Source organism: Giraffa tippelskirchi, chromosome 5, assembly GCF_054371585.1.
Source record: "Giraffa tippelskirchi isolate mGirTip1 chromosome 5, T2T-mGirTip1v1.2.pri, whole genome shotgun sequence".
Lineage (NCBI taxonomy): Eukaryota > Metazoa > Chordata > Mammalia > Artiodactyla > Giraffidae > Giraffa > Giraffa tippelskirchi.
The window spans coordinates 13,064,312-13,082,672 of NC_137279.1; the positions used below are offsets into that span (position 1 = coordinate 13,064,312).

Here is an 18,361-nt window from a genome sequence, read left to right on the forward strand (position 1 = left end):
AGGGTCAGCTGTAACTTAATACAAGTCCTGAGAACTAAAAGATACCTAAGAAAAGATCATGTAAGAATTTGTTTGTCCAAGGAGTCTTGAGATTTATAAATTATAAGAAGGCCCTGTGTAACCTTTGTGAGTAGCAATTCTATAGTAATACAGTCACTGAGTTAGATGTATTACTGCAAATGTTGATTGGCTCTTTAACGAAAGGTTAAGTTGATAGTATGAGACCATTGATTCAGAACATAAATTGCTCTTTGTTTACACATAAATTGGCAGGAACAGATTTTGTTGTTCTATCCAAATAAATCTTTACTGTGGTTTTTGTTTTTTGGGTAAATGATCAAGATGTTTTCAAATTAACTTTGTTTAAATTGAGCTGTTATGCTGTAATTCAAGATTTAAATTACATAATTTCACAGTTTCAGCTACCCCAAGTTCTTCTTTGCCAAAGCGTACACGTGAAGAGGAAGAAGATAGCACCATAGAAGCATCAGACCAGATCTCTGATGATACAGTGGAAATGCCTCTTCCAAAGAAGCTGAAAAGTGTTACACCTGTAGGAACTGAGGTATCTAAAGGTCTTTCTGTTTATTTTTACTTATACCGATAAAAACAAGATACTCTTTCAGTTACAACATTATTACGTGAATGGACTTTATTGGGGTCAAAATTCAGAAAAAACTGCTGTTAAGTAGCAACGTTTCTACTGACAGCCCTGGTACTATTACCATTGCCAATACTGTTCTATATTCTTTGCATGTGTTTTATTGAATTTCTAATTTCAATTTTAAAAACACATTTATAGAAACATAGAATGAATTCCATTTCAATTTTTTTTTTAATTCAAAGAATAAGGAAGTTTATAGTCTCATGGGTGTTTTAAACTGGTACCTGCCATTTTTTCCCTCTGGTTGACCAAAATGGTTTTCCTTCATTTTCTTTTGTTTAGGATAAGTTGTAATGAATTGTTTTCATATCAAGCATTGAGACTACTAAATTCGTTTCACTGGCATGTATTTAATTAATGTTCATTAATCTTATTTTGTATATACCAAAGAGGAATATGATTGGTTATATTTTTATAAGTAAATATAAGTGAACATTTCTGATGTATTGCTTCATAAAATTACAGATTTGAGTTTTGTTTTATTGGGAAAACTAGCTGAACAAGGGAGAAGGCAATGGCACCCCACTCCAGTACTCTTGCCTGGAAAATCCCATGGACGGAGGAGCCTGGTAGGCTGCAGTCCATGGAGTCGCTAAGAGTCGGACACGACTGAGCGTCTTCACTTTCACTTTTCACTTTCATGCATTGGAGGAGGAAATGGCAACACACTCCATTGTTGTTGACTGGAGAATCCCAGAGACAGGGGAGCCTGGTGGGCTGCCGTCTATGGGGTCGCAGAGTCAGACACGACTGAAGCGACTTAGCAGCAGCTGAACAAGTGTTGCTTCATCTAGTGAATTGATACGATTCACACACTTGTATGTCCTGATTCAGGAAGAAGTTATGGCAGAAGAAAGTACTGATGGAGAGGTAGAGACTCAAGTATACACCCAGGATTCTCAAGATTCCATTGGAGAAGTAAGTAAAAATATGGAAAGTAAAGTAAACAAATGATTGCTTGAATGAAATGAGCTTTGACAAATTGAAATATTCTTTGGACTTCTGTTTTCAATATGCTGCTTTTATATTTGGTGAAATATTAATTAGAATTGCCAGTACAATTTCTGCTTTGTTTTACTTCTGATTTGTGTCCTGCCTTCTAAATTTTATTAAAGAAGTGTGTTTCTTTATAGAAGGCACAGACTTTCTAAGCTAAGAGTTGTCACAAGTAAAGATTACCCACTCGTATTCACTTGGAAGGACGAGCTGGTTGAGTCGTGCGTTTATCCATAGCGCCCGTTTGCTGGCCCTCCGTTGTTCCCCTCTATTGCTTCCCTTACTAAATTAAAATAATCTCTGGAAGGAAATGCATTTGTATACATCTTCATCTTTTGAACTCTCATTGAGACTTCTCCAGAAACAGCCTGACTAATGGAAATGCATAGACTCTGAAGGTACAGAGCTCTAATTTTCGTTCATTACTCTGCCACTTAGAAGCTGTATGACTATAAGCAAGATGTTAATTCTCTTTAAGCCTCAATTTTCTCATCTGTTGGAATAACTTTTAGTCTTGTAGAGTACCTAAAATAGTATCTGCCATATATTAGGCACTCAATACTTTTCTTCCTTTCCTCTGCCCTACAAATTGAGAATTCATAATTTATACTGTGTGTGCGTGCGTGTACTCATATGCTCAGTTGCTCAGTCGTATTCGACTCTTTTTCAACCCCATGGACCGTATCCTCCGAGGCTCCTTTGTCCATGGAATTTTCCAGGCAAGAATACTGGAGTGGGTTGCCATTTCCTTCTCCAGGGGATCTTCCCAACCTGGGGATCACACCTGTGACTCTAGCAACTCCTGCATTAACAGGCAGATTCTTTACCTCTGTACCACCTGGGAAGTCAATTTATAGTAATTCATTTGTAATATTATAACATTAGTTACCACAATTCATTATTATATGCCAAGTGTAGTTGAAATATTTGCATTTATTAAATAATCCTTATAACAGATCTGGTCACAACCCTGTTTTATAGGTGAAGAAAGCAATGCCTAGCTAAGTCATGTACCCAAGTTCTCATAGTGTTGCAGCTAGAATTTAAGCTCAGGGTGTCTCTTTTTCATTTGTCATGTTAAGCTTGAAACAATGCTTTCTCTCTGGATAAAGTTTTAGGATCGCATTATTCTAAAATTATTTTATCTGTATAAAATAAAGAAATTGTTTCAGGCTAATCACAAGTAACCACAGATTGCAGGTAAATACTAGTTTCATAGATGCATTAATTTTCTAAGGTAATTTTTTTGGATTTCCTTGACTGTGAACAGAAAATTAAACCTCCAAGATGAATAGGTAATACTTTAAATGGCATCAGTTTCATGTATCTTTCAGAGAGGGTCATACCTGAAGAGCATAACAATTTTGAAATAAGATGTGAATTTTGGTGTTATTGCCAGACTTGATTAAATTATACAAAATTGTACAAAGCATTTACTTGAGGTTGACAAAATTGTCTGTGACTCAGAAGTGCTGTTGGACTTTGCATTCTGCCTTCTAGTACTGTCTACTAAGTGTGTGAATGTGTAACAGTTCATTTTTCTAATTTTCTGACAGTGAAGCAGATGTTCCTTGTAAGTGTTGTTTTTCTTGAAATAAGCATGTCAGTTTGAGTTACATTTTTAATTATACCATGACTTACTCATTTTTTCCATTACAGTAAACATAGTCTTTATGAATGATTTAGTTCATAAGGCATTGTTTCTGCCTTGTGTACCAGAAAGAGATTTTGGAACTCCCTGGTAATTCAGTGGTTAGGGCTCTGCGTTTCCACTGCAGAGGGTGTGGATTCTATCCCTGGTCAGGGAACTAAGGTTCCATGTGCCACGTGGCACAGCCCCCCTCCCCCCCCCCCAAAGAAAACAGATTTTGCTGAGTACTGAACTAAAAAGTGAACTTGTTTGTAAGAAATATCAAAAATCAAGTTAAATTATGGTTTATTTCAGTAGCTAAAAATATGAACTTGTTAGATTAAGGAAATAATTATTTTTGCATCTGGTATATCTTTAATGTGGTTTGAAGGCTTAAGATACAATTTTTAGAAAGAGAAGTGTTTTTGTAAAAAGATAATTGTAATAGTTTGTATTACATTTAGTGTGTTTTACAGATGGTTTCTGGTTTAGGGAATGTTTTTTGTCTTTTTTTTAAATTATATGTTGCAATTCCGTGGATATTCTTTTTTCTGACTTTGGTTTGCACTGTTAACTCACTGTGTTGGCTGTTGAGCACTTGAAATGCAACAAGCCCAAAGTGAGATACTCTTAAATATGAAGTATACATTGAATTTGTAGGTGTATTACAAATTTTAAACGGATGAATAATTCTTATATTGATTCCACACTGAAATGATTTTTGGCTATATTAAGACTGTTATTAAAACTGATTTCACTTGTTTTTTTATGTGACTGCTAAACAATTTTAAATTATACATGGGAAATGTATTGTGGCTCACATTATATTTCTGATGGACAACACTCATCTATAGTACCACCCTGGTAGCTTTGACACATATACATGTGTGTGTCTGTGTGTGTGTGTGTTGTCTATCTTTTTTATTGGAGTATTACCGAGTGGGATTTAGAATAATTTGTCTACAAGAAGACTGTAAAGAAACCCAAAACATTTATTGTGAATTAATTCTGCTTTTGAAAACCACATTTTTTTTTTTTTTTTTTTTTTTTTTTTTTCCACATTTTTTAAAATAAAATTCTCATGGCCCATTAGTATTGTTTAGCCTTTACTTATATCTACAGTATGTCACTGATGATTTTAAATATAATTGACTATTATTTATTCATTTATTTTTTTTTTTACTTTTAAAGGGAGTCACCCAGGGAGATTATACGCCAATGGAAGACAGTGAAGAAACCTCTCAATCTCTACAAATAGACCTTGGACCTCTCCAGTCAGATCAACAAACAGCTTCATCCCAAGATGGTCAGGGCAAAGGAGATGATGTCATTGTAATTGACAGTGATGATGAAGAGGAGGAGGAGGATGAAAATGATGGGGAACATGAGGTGAATTTGATTTGAAATCGTTTATTGTTTTAAACTGAAATTCTGGTTCCCTGTCACTTTAAGTAGATTATTTTGCTTTTCTTTTATCCTGATTAGTTCTGAACTTAACATTTGGTAGTGAAATTTACATGGAGCAAGTGATGGAAAATCTTTTTTTTTTTAATGATTACTACATCCTTTAGGATTTGTTAGATTAATTAATCTTAAATCTCACCGATAAGTGACTATAGATTTAATTGTAAGCACTATGGTTTCTGAAAATAAAAGGATTGTTTTTTTATTTTGTGGAACCCTCAGTTCTTTTCAAAAGAAATTGAAGTGTGAAGGTAATTATTTTCTAAGTGAAACTTTGCATTTTGTTTTGGGTGTTAGTTCAGTATTGATACCTTCTCCTTTTTTGATTCTTTTATTAATCAAACTAGGTATTTAAAGCTCATAGTATAATTTCACCATTTTCTCATTCAATGCCACCTTTTAAATTTAGAATCAAAGTGGACCACTTGACATTCATTTGACACCTAGAAGTTTTTATCTTTGAATTGATCTCATGTGGATAGTTAGAACTCAGAGTTGACTGTTAATAATACTAATTCCAGTAAGCATCACAGTTTTGATTCTTGATGCCACTGAAGTCTGAATTCCATATAACTTTCAGGACAGCTCCTGTATCCTGATCAATGAGATGTCACTTAAATTTCTAATCATGGTATCAAGAAAATGTAGAACATGTGTACCGTATCCTGTATCTTTATTTATACTTGGGATTTTTTACAAGGATTATGAAGAAGATGAAGATGATGATGATGATGATGAAGATGACACAGGGATGGGAGATGAGGGTGAAGATAGTAATGAAGGCACCGGTAGTGCAGATGGCAATGATGGATATGAAGCTGATGATGCTGAGGTAACTGGCTAGAATTTGAACCATCATTTTCTTCAGGAACTTGCTTGGTACTTTCCAAGAGTATAAAAATGCTGTATTCTCAGAACACTACAGCTTTTCACATCTTTGGGTTTTTTGATTGTTTCTTCTGTCATTTAGTTAATTGTTGAAGATAATCACTTGATTTATTTGTATTTAGTATTCATATTTTGTTTTCAGGGTGGTGACGGGACTGATCCAGGTACAGAAACAGAAGAAAGTATGGGTGGGGGTGAAAGTAATCAGAGAGCAGCTGATTCTCAAAACAGTGGTGAGATTTTGTTTGGTTTTTCTTTTGTTATTTTTGTCTCTTTTTAATTGAACACTTTTAATATTTTACTTAATTGAATATTTTAACCTAACATTTTCTAAACTAAGATTACACTTAATTATCACATAGGTAATAAAACTTAAACTGGCAAGGAAAAGATTGGCTCTTGTTCTTGCTTTGTCACTATTATTCTCATAAAATTTACTGTGTTTATATCTAAAATGTAGTCATTATACTATTTTTTTCTACCTCATTGGAATACTGTGAGATTCAGACATTTTAAATCTATAAAGTATTATAAATGCCATGTGTTACTTCTGCTCTTAAGTGTAAAACTTAATCAAGGACTTCTAATAACAGTAATAGCAGTTCACAACCAGGAGAGGTCAGTCTAATCAAGCTACATGTTTCAAGATTTGTGGGTATCAGTTTTAAAATATTGTCCAGTTTTCTGATGAATAAGAGACTTTTTCATCAATAGAGTATGCCTTTTGCTAATTCTTGAAAAGATGAGTCCTGACAATCAGCTAAAATGTTGTAGGCAGTAAAGAATTATAGAATTCATAGGAAATGATTTTCTTTTTGAATCATTTTTAAATGTCTTTTGAAGACTCTGTGATCATGTGGTTTTGATATTCTGGTTTTAACAGACAATACTGAGCCAGATTCAGTAGTAATATAATAAAAACCTTATATATGTAGACTAGTGGGAAAACAGAATATCTGAGTTTTTGTGTAGGCCTGTGTATAAAAATGCAAATTGTAGTCTCATTTGAATTAAGGAAAGGAAAGGCAAGCAGTCTTTTCAACTTTTAAATTTTTTAAGAGAATGAATATTGAACTATATAATGAAGAATAGTGTTGCTTTTTAAGGGAGATAAGGAGCTAAGGAGATTAATTGTAATAATTTACATCTTTAAAGCATTTTATGGATTTAAGAAATACCTTTTTTATGTCACATAATTGGGTTATAGAGGGAAAGTTTTTGCCTAATATTATCAGTGAAAGCTAAGTCTTGTGAACATGAGTGTTCGTAGCCTTTTTTCCTCGATATAAAACATAACAGATGCTCATTGAATACTTGTTGGGGAAATTCTTACAATAAGCTTATCAGGTTTTAAGTACCAGTGAAGAATCTGAAAAGCAGAAGCAAAGTGATATAACCAGGATAAGTGTTAAAAGCTATTAAGTGTTAAAATATTTATCTTATGTTAAGCTAAATGCTTTATGTCCATTATTTGAAATCTTCAGAAGAATGTTTCTTGTGGGTTACATTTTTGTTTCATGAACCAACCAAAGAAATAAAAGGAACTTGCTTAAAGCTGTACAGCTGTTAATTGCATACCTGTTATCTCTGGGTCTGCCACACCCCACTACTTTTTTTTATGAAAATATTAGGTAAACCTTCATAGTGGTAAGATTTATAGTTCTAGCGATTGTCCAAGTTACCTTATTGTAAACTTAATCGTTCAGAATAAACATCTCTTTTCCTATAGGCGAAGGAAATACTGGTACTGCAGAGTCCTCTTTTTCCCAGGAGATATCTAGAGAACAGCAGCCATCATCAGCATCTGAAAGACAGACCCCCCGAGCACCTCAGTCACCAAGACGCCCACCACACCCGCTTCCCCCAAGACTGACCATTCATGCTCCACCTCAGGAGCTGGGACCGCCAGTTCAGGTATTAAAAGTACAAGTCATTCTGAACATTTTACTTTGAAAAATATTGGCTTTTTCTCCCTTTCTTTCCATTAGCTATTTGTTTTTCCCCAGGAATTAAGTGAACTTTTTAATGTTTTGGTACATTTTTATAAAATTTTTGAGCTGAAACTAATCTCTGAATTATTTTCCCTGAAATATGGCAGACGTGGACTTTGGAAAAGCAAGGCTTGTTAAAGTCCTATATAAGTTGAAATGATTATATTCAGAGAAAATAAGGATCTGCTGTTCCTACAGGTTAAAAAAGAAATTTTTCTTGGATTTTGATTAAAATATATTTCAGTAGCTGACCCATTGGTTTTGAAGGCTTCTTTCTCCGAGGTGCATGAGTTCTTTTTAAAAGAAATTTCTGTTCTTAACAGATCTTTTTTCTTCTTATTTTTTGGAATCACACATATTAATACCCACTTTTAAAATTCATGACAGTGTGCATAACCCTTTACATGAGACACTCTTTGTAGTAGGATTGGACATCTCTATCAGAAGCTCTTTAAGAAACAGCTGGAAAAGTACAAAGGATTGATTAATCATGTAGCTTGAGTCTTACTTTGTAGTATACTAAACACGGTCAAGAGTAGATTTTACCGAAATACCACTGGTGAAGATAAATTTTCTCATTTTCTGAAATATAAAGTCTTACAGGATTGTTTATGGATCCTGCAAAATATACCATCTCTATCAATTTTTAATTGTCTAAATTGGGAAACAGTTTACAAGTAGTCAATACTGCTGTTTGAACTTTAAAAGATAATTAAGCTTTATCCAAACACTTAAATCAAGGAGATAGAAACTATATTAGTTATCAACAAATAACATAGGATCAGAGTTTGGTTTTACATAGTGATTAACATTATCTCAGTTCAGTTCAGTCGCTCAGTTGTGTCCGACTCTTTGCGACCCCATGAATCGCAGCACGCCAGGCCTCCCTGTCCATCACCAACTCCCGGAGTTTACCCAAACCCATGTCCATCAAGTCGGTGATGCCATCCAACCATCTTATCCTCTGTCGTCCCCTTCTCCTCCTGACCCCAGTCCTTCCTAGCGTTAGGGTCTTTTCCAGTGAGTCAACTCTTCACATGAGATGGCCAAAGTATTGGAGCTTCAGCTTCAACATCAGTCCTGAACACCCAGGACTGATCTCCTTTAGGATGGACTGGTTGGATCTTCTTTCAGTCCAAGGGACTCTCAAAAGTCTTCTCCAGCACCACAGTTCAAAAGCATCAGTTTCACATCCATACATGACCACTGGAAAAACCATAGCCTTGACTAGATGGACCTTTGTTGACAAAGAGGTGTCTCTGCTTTTAAATATACTATCTAGGTTAGTCATAACCTTCCTTCCAAGGAATAAGCGTCTCTTAATTTCATGGCTGCAATCACCATCAGCAGTGATTTTGGAGCCCCAAAAAATAAACTCTGACACTGTTTCCACTGTTTCCCCATCTATTTCCCATGAAGTGATGGGACCAGATGCCATGATCTTAGTTTTCTGAACGTTGAGCTTTAAGCCAACTTTTTCACTCTCCACTTTCACTTTCATCAAGAGGCTCTTTAGTTCTTCTTCACTTTCTGCCATAGGGTGGTGTCATCAGCATATCTGAGGTTATTGATATTTCTCCTGGCAATCTTGATTCCAGCTTGTGTTTCTTCCAGCCAAGCATTTCTCATGATGTACTCTGCATATATAAGTTAAATAAGCAGGTTGACAATATACAGCCTTGGGGTACTCCTTTTCCTATTTGGAACCAGTCTGTTGTTCCATGTCCAGTTCTAACTGTTGCTTCCTGACCCGCATACAGGTTTCTCAAGAGACAGGTCAAGTGGTCTGGTATTCCCATCTCTTTCAGAATTTTCCACAGTTTATTGTGATCCACACAGTCAAAGGCTTTGGCATAGTCAATAAAGCAGAAATAGATGTTTTTCTGAAACTCTCTTGCTTTTTCGATGATCCAGCGGATGTTGGCAATTTGATCCCTGGTTCCTCTGCCTTTTCTAAAACCAGCTTGAACATCTGGAAGTTCACGGTTCATGTATTGCTGAAGCCTGGCTTGCAGAATTTTGAGCATTACTTTACTAGCATGTGAGATGAGTGCAATTGTGCAGTAGTTTGAGCATTCTTTGGCATTGCCTTTCTTTGGGATTGGAATGAAAACTGACCTTTTCCAGTCCTGTGGCCACTGCTGAGTTTTCCAGATTTGCTGGCATATTGAGTGCAGCACTTTCATAGCATCATCATTGAGGATTTGAAATAGCTCAACTGGAATTCCATCACCTCCACTAGCTTTGTTCGTAGTGATGCTTTCTAAGGCCCACTTGACTTTGCATTCCAGGATGTCTGGCTCTAGGTGAGTGATCACACCATCGTGATTATCTGGGTCGTGAAGATCTTTTTTGTACAGGTCTTCTGTGTATTCTTGCCACCACTTCTAATATCTTCTGCTTCTGTTAGGTCCCTACCATTTCTGTCCTTTATCGAGCCCATCTTTGCATGAAATGTTACTTTGGTATCTCTAATTTTCTTGAAGAGATCTCTAGTCTTTCCCATTCTGTTGTTTTCCTCTATTTCTTTGCATTGATCGCTGAGGAAGGCTTTCTTATATCTCCTTGCTATTCTTTGGAACTCTGCATTCAGATGGGAATATCTTTCCTTTTCTCCTTTGCTTTTTGCTTCTCTTCTCTTCCCAGCTATCTGTAAGGCCTCCTCAGACAGCCATTTTGCTTTTTTGCATTTCTTTTCCATTGGGATGGTCTTGATCCCTGTCTCCTGTACAATGTCACGAACCTCCTCCCATAGTTCATCAGGCACTCTGTCTATCAGATCTAGTCCCCTAAATCTATTTGTCACTTCCACTGTATACTCATAAGGGATTCGATTTAGGTCATACCTGAATGGTCTAGTGGTTTTCCCTACTTTCTTCAATTTAAGTCTGAATTTGGCAATAAGGAGCTCATGATCTGGGCCACAGTCCGCTTCCAGTCTTGTTTTTGCTGACTGTATAGAGCTTCTCCATCTTTGGCTGCAAAGAATATAATCAATCTGATGACGTTGTTGACCATCTGGTGATGTCCATGTGTAGAGTCTTCTCTTGTGTTGTTGGAAAAGGGTGTTTGCTATGACCAGTGCATTCTCTTGGCAAAACTCTATTAGCGTTTGCCCTGCTTCATTCTGTACGCCAAGGCCAAATTTGCCTGTTAACGCTAGGTGTTTCCTGACTTCCTGCTTTTGCATTCCAGTCCCCTAGAATGAAAAGGACATCGTTTTTGGGTGTTAGTTCTAAAAGGTCTTGTAGGTTTTCATAGAACCGTTCAAGTTCAGCTTCTTCAGCGTTACTGGTGGGGCATAGACTTGGATTCCCGTGATATTGAATGGTTTGTCTCGGAAACGAACAGAGATCATTCTGTCATTTTTGAGATTGCATCCATGTACTGCATTTCGGACTCTTTTGTTGACCATGATGGCTACTCCATTTCTTCTAAGGGATTCTTGCCCACAGTAGTAGATATAAGGGTCATCTGAGTTAAATTCACCCATTCCAGTCCATCTTAGTTCGCTGATTCCTAGATTGTTGGCGTTCACTCTTGCCATCTCCTGTTTGACCACTTCCAATTTGCCTTGATTCGTGGACCTAACATTCCAGGTTCCTATGCAATATTGCTCTTTACAGCATCGGACTTTGCTTCTATCACCAGTCACATCCACAGCTGGGTATTGTTTTTGCTTTGACTCCATCCCATCATTCTTTCTGGAGTTATTTCTCCACTGATGTCCTGTGGCATATTGGGCACCTGCCGACCTGGGGAGATCATCTTTCAGTGTCCTATCTTTTTGCCTTTTCATACTGTTCATGGGGTTCTCAAGGCAAGAATACTGAAGTGGTTTGCCATGCCCTTCTCCAGTGGACCACTTTCTGTCAGACCTCTCCACCATGACCCATCCGTCTTGGGTGGCCCCACACGGCATGGCTTAGTTTCATTGAGATAGACAAGGTTGTGGCCCATGTGATCAGATTGGCTAGTTTTCTGTGATTATAGTTTCAGTGTGTCTGCCCTCTGATGCCCTCTCGCAACACCTACAGTCTTACTTGGATTTCTCTTACCTTGGACGTGGGGTATCGCTTCATGGCTGCTCCAGCAAAGTGCAGCTGCTGCTCTTTACCTTGGACAAGGGGTATCTACTCAGGACGGCCCCTCCTGACCCAGAATGTGTAGTAAGTCCTCTCGGCCCTCCTGTGTCCACGCAGCCGCTGCTCCTTGGACCTGGGATAACTACTCTCGGCCGCCACTCCTGGCCTCAGGCGCAGGGTAGCTCCTCTTGGCCACCACCCCTGACCTCCTGCCTGGGGGGTTAATAAAATATTTGTTGGTTAATATTATAGTCTGTATAATTAAAAACATGTCACTGTTTATAAAATAGACTTCTTTAATACTGTTACAAGATTAGTAGCAGTTTAAGAAAAGTTCCAATGATTACATTAATCTGCTAACATTTCAGTTATTTTATTACCAGCCTGATAAGCTGTATCTGTTAGCATTTGGTGTTTCTTTCATTGCCTGATTCCTTAAATGAAATTCCTTTCTTGACACAGAGAATTCAGATGACTCGAAGGCAGTCTGTAGGACGTGGGCTTCAGTTGACTCCAGGAATAGGTGGCATGGTAAGTACCTGCCTCTCGTGTAAAAGTGATTCATTTGTTCAGCAATTATTTGTCTTGTCCATACAGATGCTCCTGTCATGCCTGTTAAGTACTTGTTTTCTGTCTTTTTTAGCAGCAGCATTTTTTTGATGATGAAGATAGAACAGTTCCAAGTACCCCAACTCTTGTGGTGCCACATCGTACTGATGGATTTGCTGAAGCAATTCAGTAAGTTAATGAGACAGAACCATACTTTGTGATTAATCAAACTTTCCCTCTTAACTTGATTACATTTGATGGATACATTATTTGTGAAGTTCTATGCTGGGTACTAAGCACTTGAGAGTAGAAGGGTTGAGGATGCAGTGTTCGAGAAAATCACACCGAGGTGAATGAAATACAGTTGCTTCCATCAGGAATTTAAAATCTAAAGGCAGTATAACAGTGGTTAAGAGCATGAGCTTTAGAGTTAGAATGCCTGGCTTTTAAACCTAGCTGTACTGCTTACTTGCTATATCAAGTTATGTGTATTCTCTGTACCTGAGTATCTTCATTTTATTAATGAGAATAACACAATATTTCTTACCTCATAAATTGTGAGAATTAAATGAATTTATGTTACCATGTTTATATAATATCACCTGCACATAGTAAATGCTTTATATCAGATGTTGGGGAAAGTGTTAATAATTACAGTCATCATAATGGAAACTACTGTTGTGTAAGCTAAGCTTATGCACAACTAATGATAATCTTAACACTCTAGAATAAAGGAATGAGCAAGAAGCTTTGTTTATAAAAATGAAGGAGTGATTTATACCAACACATAGGGGGAAAGAATCTGAGAGGACTTAATGGGGACAGCATTAAATTGAGTCTTGAAAAAAAATACCTGAAGCTTACTGAGCATTCCCATGAATCAGTATTTTGGTCCTCATAACTGTGAGACTGATCACACCATCGTGGTTATCAGATCTTTAAGATCTTTTTTTGTATAGTTCTTCTGTGTATTCTTCTGTGATCACTCACCTAGAGCCAGACATCCGGGATGAGAAGTCAAGTGGGACTTAGGAAGCATCACTATGAACAAAGCTAGTGGAGGTGATGGAATTCCAGTAGAGCTATTTCAGATCCTAAAAGATGATGCTGTGAAAGTGCTACATTTAATATGACAGCAAATTTGAAAAACTCAGCAGTGGCCACAGGACTGGAAAAGGTCAGTTTTCATTTCCAGTCCCAAAGAAAGGCAATGCCAAAGAATGCTCAAACTATCGCACAATTGCCCTCATCTCACATGCTTGCAAAGTAATGCTCAAAATTCTGCAAGCCAGGCTTCAACAGTATGTGAACCGAGAACTTCCAGATGTTCAAGCTGGATTTAGAAAAGACAGAGGAACCAGATCAAATTGCCAACATCCGCTGGATCATCGAAAAAGCAAGAGAGTTCCAGGAAAACATCTATTTCTGCTTTATTGACTACGCCAAAGCCTTTGACTGTGTGGATCACAATAAACTATGGAAAATTCTTACAGAGATGGGAATACTGGACCACCTGACCTGCCTCCTGAGAAATCTGTATACAGGTCAAGAAGCAAAAGTTAGAACTGGACATGGAACAGCGGACTGGTTCCAAATTGGGAAAGGAGTATGTCGAGGCTGTATATTGTCACTCTGCTTATTTAACTTATATGCAGAGTACATCATGTGAAATGCTGGGCTGGATGAAGCACAAGCTGGAATCAAAATTGCTGGGAGAAGTATCAATAACCTCAGATATGCAGATGACACCACCTTCATGGCAGAAAGTGAAGAAGAACTAAAGAGTCTCGATTAAAGAGGAGAGTGAGAGAGCTGACTTAAAACTCAACATTCAGAAAAGTAAGATCATGGCATCTGGTCCCATCACTTCATGGCAAATAGATGGGGAAACAAGGGAAACAGTGACAGACTTTATTTTGGGGGCTCCAAAATTACTGCAGATGGTGACTACAGCCATGAAATTTAAAAATGCTTGCTCTTTGGGAGAAAAGCTATGACCAGCCTAGATAGCATATTAAAAAGCAGAGACATTACTTTGCCAGCAAAGGTCTGTCTAGTCAAAGCTCTGGTTTTTCCAGTGGTCATGTATGGATGTGAGAGTTGGACCATAAAAAAGCTGAGCGCTAAAGAATTGATGCTTTTGAACTGTGGTGTTGGAAAAGATTCTTGAGAGTTCCTTGAATAGCAAGATCAAACCAGTCAATCCTAAAGGAAATCAGTCCTGAATGTTCATTGGAATACTTTGGTATTGACGTATAGTCCAGTACTACCAATACTCCAATATTTTGGCCACCTGATGTGAAGAACTGACTCACTGGAAAAGACCCTGATGCCAGGAAAGATTGAAGGTGGGAAGAGAAGGCGATGACAGAGGATGAGATAGTTGGATGGCATCACAGACTCAATGGACCTGAGTTTGAGCAAGCTGCTGGATTTGGTAGTGGAGAGGGAAGCCTGGCGTGCTGCAGTACGTGGTTTCGCAAAGAGTCATACATGACTGAGCGACTGAACTGGACTGTGAAAATAGATACTGTTATTTCATTTGCAGATAAGGAAGCACAGAGATGCTAACACTTTGACTAGATTTCAGACAGCTAGGAAGTGGCAGTTTTTTATTTCAAACCAGTCTGGCTCTGGAACCTATTTTTAACTCTTTGTGCTGTACCACTCCTTCTAAAGGATAAGAAGGCTTTTCGCGTGGAAGTGTGTATGTTTAATTATGGCTTAAATATCTGTTACATGATATGTACTTGAAGAATAGAAAAAAAAAGTTTCCACAGAAATGGGAGCTGATTAATTTTCTAAGGTGTGTGATAATATATGGCCATAGAACGAGTTTTAAACTTGCTCAGTTAACCACGACTCACCTCAGGTAGCACAGCTTTACAAGCCAATTGATCAGTGTCAGCCCCACCCTTCTGAAAGTCAGCCAATCAGAAACACTCATCTAAAAAACTGCTCAGTGCCAGCCAATCAACAGCATTCTCACACAGCTCAAAGGAATTTCTATCCTGGATTATGGGTGGAAAGCTGAATGATAGTGTTATTAGGGCAGGAAGAAAACAAATTTCTAGCCAGCTAATAATTAAATCTTTTCTAGACCAACATTGAAAACTGAGACAAAACTTTTTTCATGATTTTATTCATTTTTTGTTATATCTCATGTTCAGTTTATGTTGCTTTTTATATATCTACATAGAGATTTCTAGCAGATTTGAGAAATGTGAGGATTAGGTCAGGAGAGCTGGAGGCTATTTATGTATAAATCATGTTTATATAAATCACATAATATGAATCCCATGATTTATATTATTGCTAAGTTCTTGACAACTGATATTTTGAAAATATTTTCATATATGAGAATTTCTTTATCAACTTTATTTTCAAACTGTTTTCCTACTTTGTTTTTGTTTATTCTTCCTTCTTCCTGTTTTCTTTCCATCATTTCAGTTTAAGCAAGGTAACTTTAAAGGTCATCTTAAACTAATTTTGGCTATTTAGTTCCCCACAGGTTGCTGGTGTTCCTAGATTCCGGTTTGGGCCACCTGAAGATATGCCACAAACGAGTTCTAGTCACTCTGATCTTGGCCAACTTGCTTCTCAAGGAGGTAAATAGCTAAATAAAAGCTTAGCTTTCCTGAATTTGCATGTATTTGGTAATAAACTATTCTGGCATGATTTTTTTTTTAAGTGAGCAAGTATTAATTTTAAAGAAAAACTTATCTAAATAATTCTTATCCTGATTTATGGGAAAAAGGTGTAATATATTTACTACTTATTAAGCACTGCCTTAGATATAAGTGTTCCCAACAAAATTTTCAGTTCTTTGGGCATAATGACTAACTTTTACATTTGTATCTCTTTTGGTTCCTGGCATAGTATCAGGAATATTTGTTGTGCCCATAAATATACATGGGTACTACCATCCATTTTAAAGTTGTTGGAAGGAATGCAGCATATTTTTTTAGTTTGATGTTTAACATTCCAGTTAAGTTTATAAAACTAGTTAGATATTTCCCATTAACATTCAAAATAAAAAATGTTAAAAATGTGAGGAATAAAATGACATCTAAATTAAGGAATCGCAGTTGGTTACTTGGACATGAATTACACTATTTCTGGAATTAATTACCTTTTAATCATTGGTTGGCATTCATAGAACACACTGTATTTCTGGGAAGCTGTTAGGGTATTTTGTAAATGAATAGGGAATGCATACTGGTCTAATAATAAGCCCAGAACAGAAGACTAATCTGCAGTCCTTATGTAAGTCATGAAATTCATCTTAGTCCCTGGGTGGTTTAGGATGTTAGGTCTAATACTGGTTCCCTCTACCAATAGGAAATTGTGAGTTGACTTCAGAGAAATTCAAAGTTTTAATGTGGCTTTATTATAGTACTTCTAAGACTTGGAAGTCAGATCTAAGCTTAGATTGGAATGCTACCACTTTACTAGTAACTTTGGGAAATTAATTAACGTCTTTGAAATTCAGTTTCTTTAGCAAAAAAGGAGACTAATAGTAAGCTTTCAGTTTTGGTGAACGGTAAATTCAAACATAGTACCTAGTTCATAGTTGGCTACTCAATAAAGTTAGCTTTTATGAAACTATGAGAGCACTTCAGCTGGTCTTTTTTAGGGTACTTAAATTACTGTTGTTTCCATGGTGACTCATTGGTAAAAAATCCATCTGCCAATAAAGGAGACGCAGGTTTGATCCTTGGGTTGGGAAGATCCCCTGGAAAAGGAAATGGCAACCCACTCCAGTATTCTTGTCTGAGAAATCCCATGGACAGAGGAGTCTGGTGGGCTACAGTCCATAGGGTTTCAAAGAGTCAAACACAACTGAGCAACTAAACAACAAATTAGTGTTAGCTTTAAGGATACATTTAAATTGCATTTACATTTTTTAGGGATTGACTTTTGCTTAATGGGCTAATTGTGGGCTTCAACAGAGTTATGTGTCTCCACTGATTAGTTTTCTTCCTTGTAGATATCTAGGATGTGGACAGTATTTTGTCCTTTCAATCATTAATGTTCAAAATTGTCTTTAGGTTTGGGAATGTATGAAACACCCCTTTTCCTGGCTCATGAAGAGGAGTCGGGCGGCCGAAGTGTTCCTACTACTCCTCTACAAGTAGCAGCCCCAGGTGGGTATCAAAGGCAGATCAGTAGATTATGTTATATTGGTGAAATGGAAACCTGTGATTAAAAATTTAAGGAAACCACAAAGCTAAAGTTTTCATTGCTGTTCTGGTCTTTTCATTTTCCAGTGACCGTCTTTACTGAGAGCACCACCTCCGATGCCTCAGAACATGCTTCTCAGTCTGTTCCAATGGTGACAACATCCACTGGTACTTTGTCCACAACAAACGAAACAGCGACAGGCGATGATGGAGATGAAGTATTTGTGGAGGCAGAATCTGAAGGGTAAATGTTTACGTTGTAATTTTTGAGTGCTTATACATGTCAGACTTTTACATTTGTTTGTTCTCTGCTTAAGCCAGAAAGAAACAGTCTCTTGAGCTATATTTTCAGTGGCATCCTTTTACAAAAATAAACCAAGCCATATATTTTGGAAAACCAATTTTTGCACAAAATACTATATTTTAAGACTTAGACATTGTTATTACAGAGGACAGATAACTTTTTAAATGGTTATATCCTTGAAAATTGCATATGATGCATTCTAGGACAAAGTATTCTCTAAAATCACTGGTCCTCTTCCATTAATGTAGCTGCTTGAACTTTTCCCCAAGAAAGAAGTCTTTCTGTGAAAATTAGAAAATGTTAGGAAATGACTCACTTTTCCATTTAGCAGTGGGCTCTCAAGCAAACCTCACCTATTTTTTTATTTATGTGCATTTAGAACTTGGTCTGAAACACTGACTTCTTAAAAATTAGAGATATTCAAGACCTGACTTAACACATCAGTTATAAACAAAGTTTAAAAAATATTTCACAACAAATCATCTGGATATTTTTTAAACCAAAGGGGGTGGAAAAATTTAATAGAAAGAACTCACTGGACAGTGCTTTGGAGAAGTTTAACTTTCAAAGTGGAACCTGATTCTTTATAAAATAAAAATGTTAGAAT

At 36.9% G+C, this 18,361-nt stretch overlaps 1 protein-coding gene across 2 annotated transcripts in view; it reads left to right on the forward strand.

The window, feature by feature from the left end:
• The window catches only part of TPR (translocated promoter region, nuclear basket protein), a 67,160-nt gene that overhangs the window by 43,449 nt on the left and 5,350 nt on the right, over positions 1-18,361 (forward strand). Inside the window, exons 38-48 of one of the 2 annotated variants that reach the window (XM_081492187.1) lie at positions 417-565; positions 1,499-1,582; positions 4,482-4,679; positions 5,455-5,586; positions 5,785-5,875; positions 7,372-7,556; positions 12,181-12,249; positions 12,362-12,456; positions 15,769-15,875; positions 17,319-17,414; positions 17,538-17,694. In XM_081492187.1, the coding sequence (XP_081348313.1) occupies positions 417-565; positions 1,499-1,582; positions 4,482-4,679; positions 5,455-5,586; positions 5,785-5,875; positions 7,372-7,556; positions 12,181-12,249; positions 12,362-12,456; positions 15,769-15,875; positions 17,319-17,414; positions 17,538-17,694 (1,363 nt within the window). The remainder of the gene's footprint in view (positions 1-416; positions 566-1,498; positions 1,583-4,481; positions 4,680-5,454; positions 5,587-5,784; positions 5,876-7,371; positions 7,557-12,180; positions 12,250-12,361; positions 12,457-15,768; positions 15,876-17,318; positions 17,415-17,537; positions 17,695-18,361) is intronic. The other variant, XM_081492186.1, reaches the window with a different exon arrangement.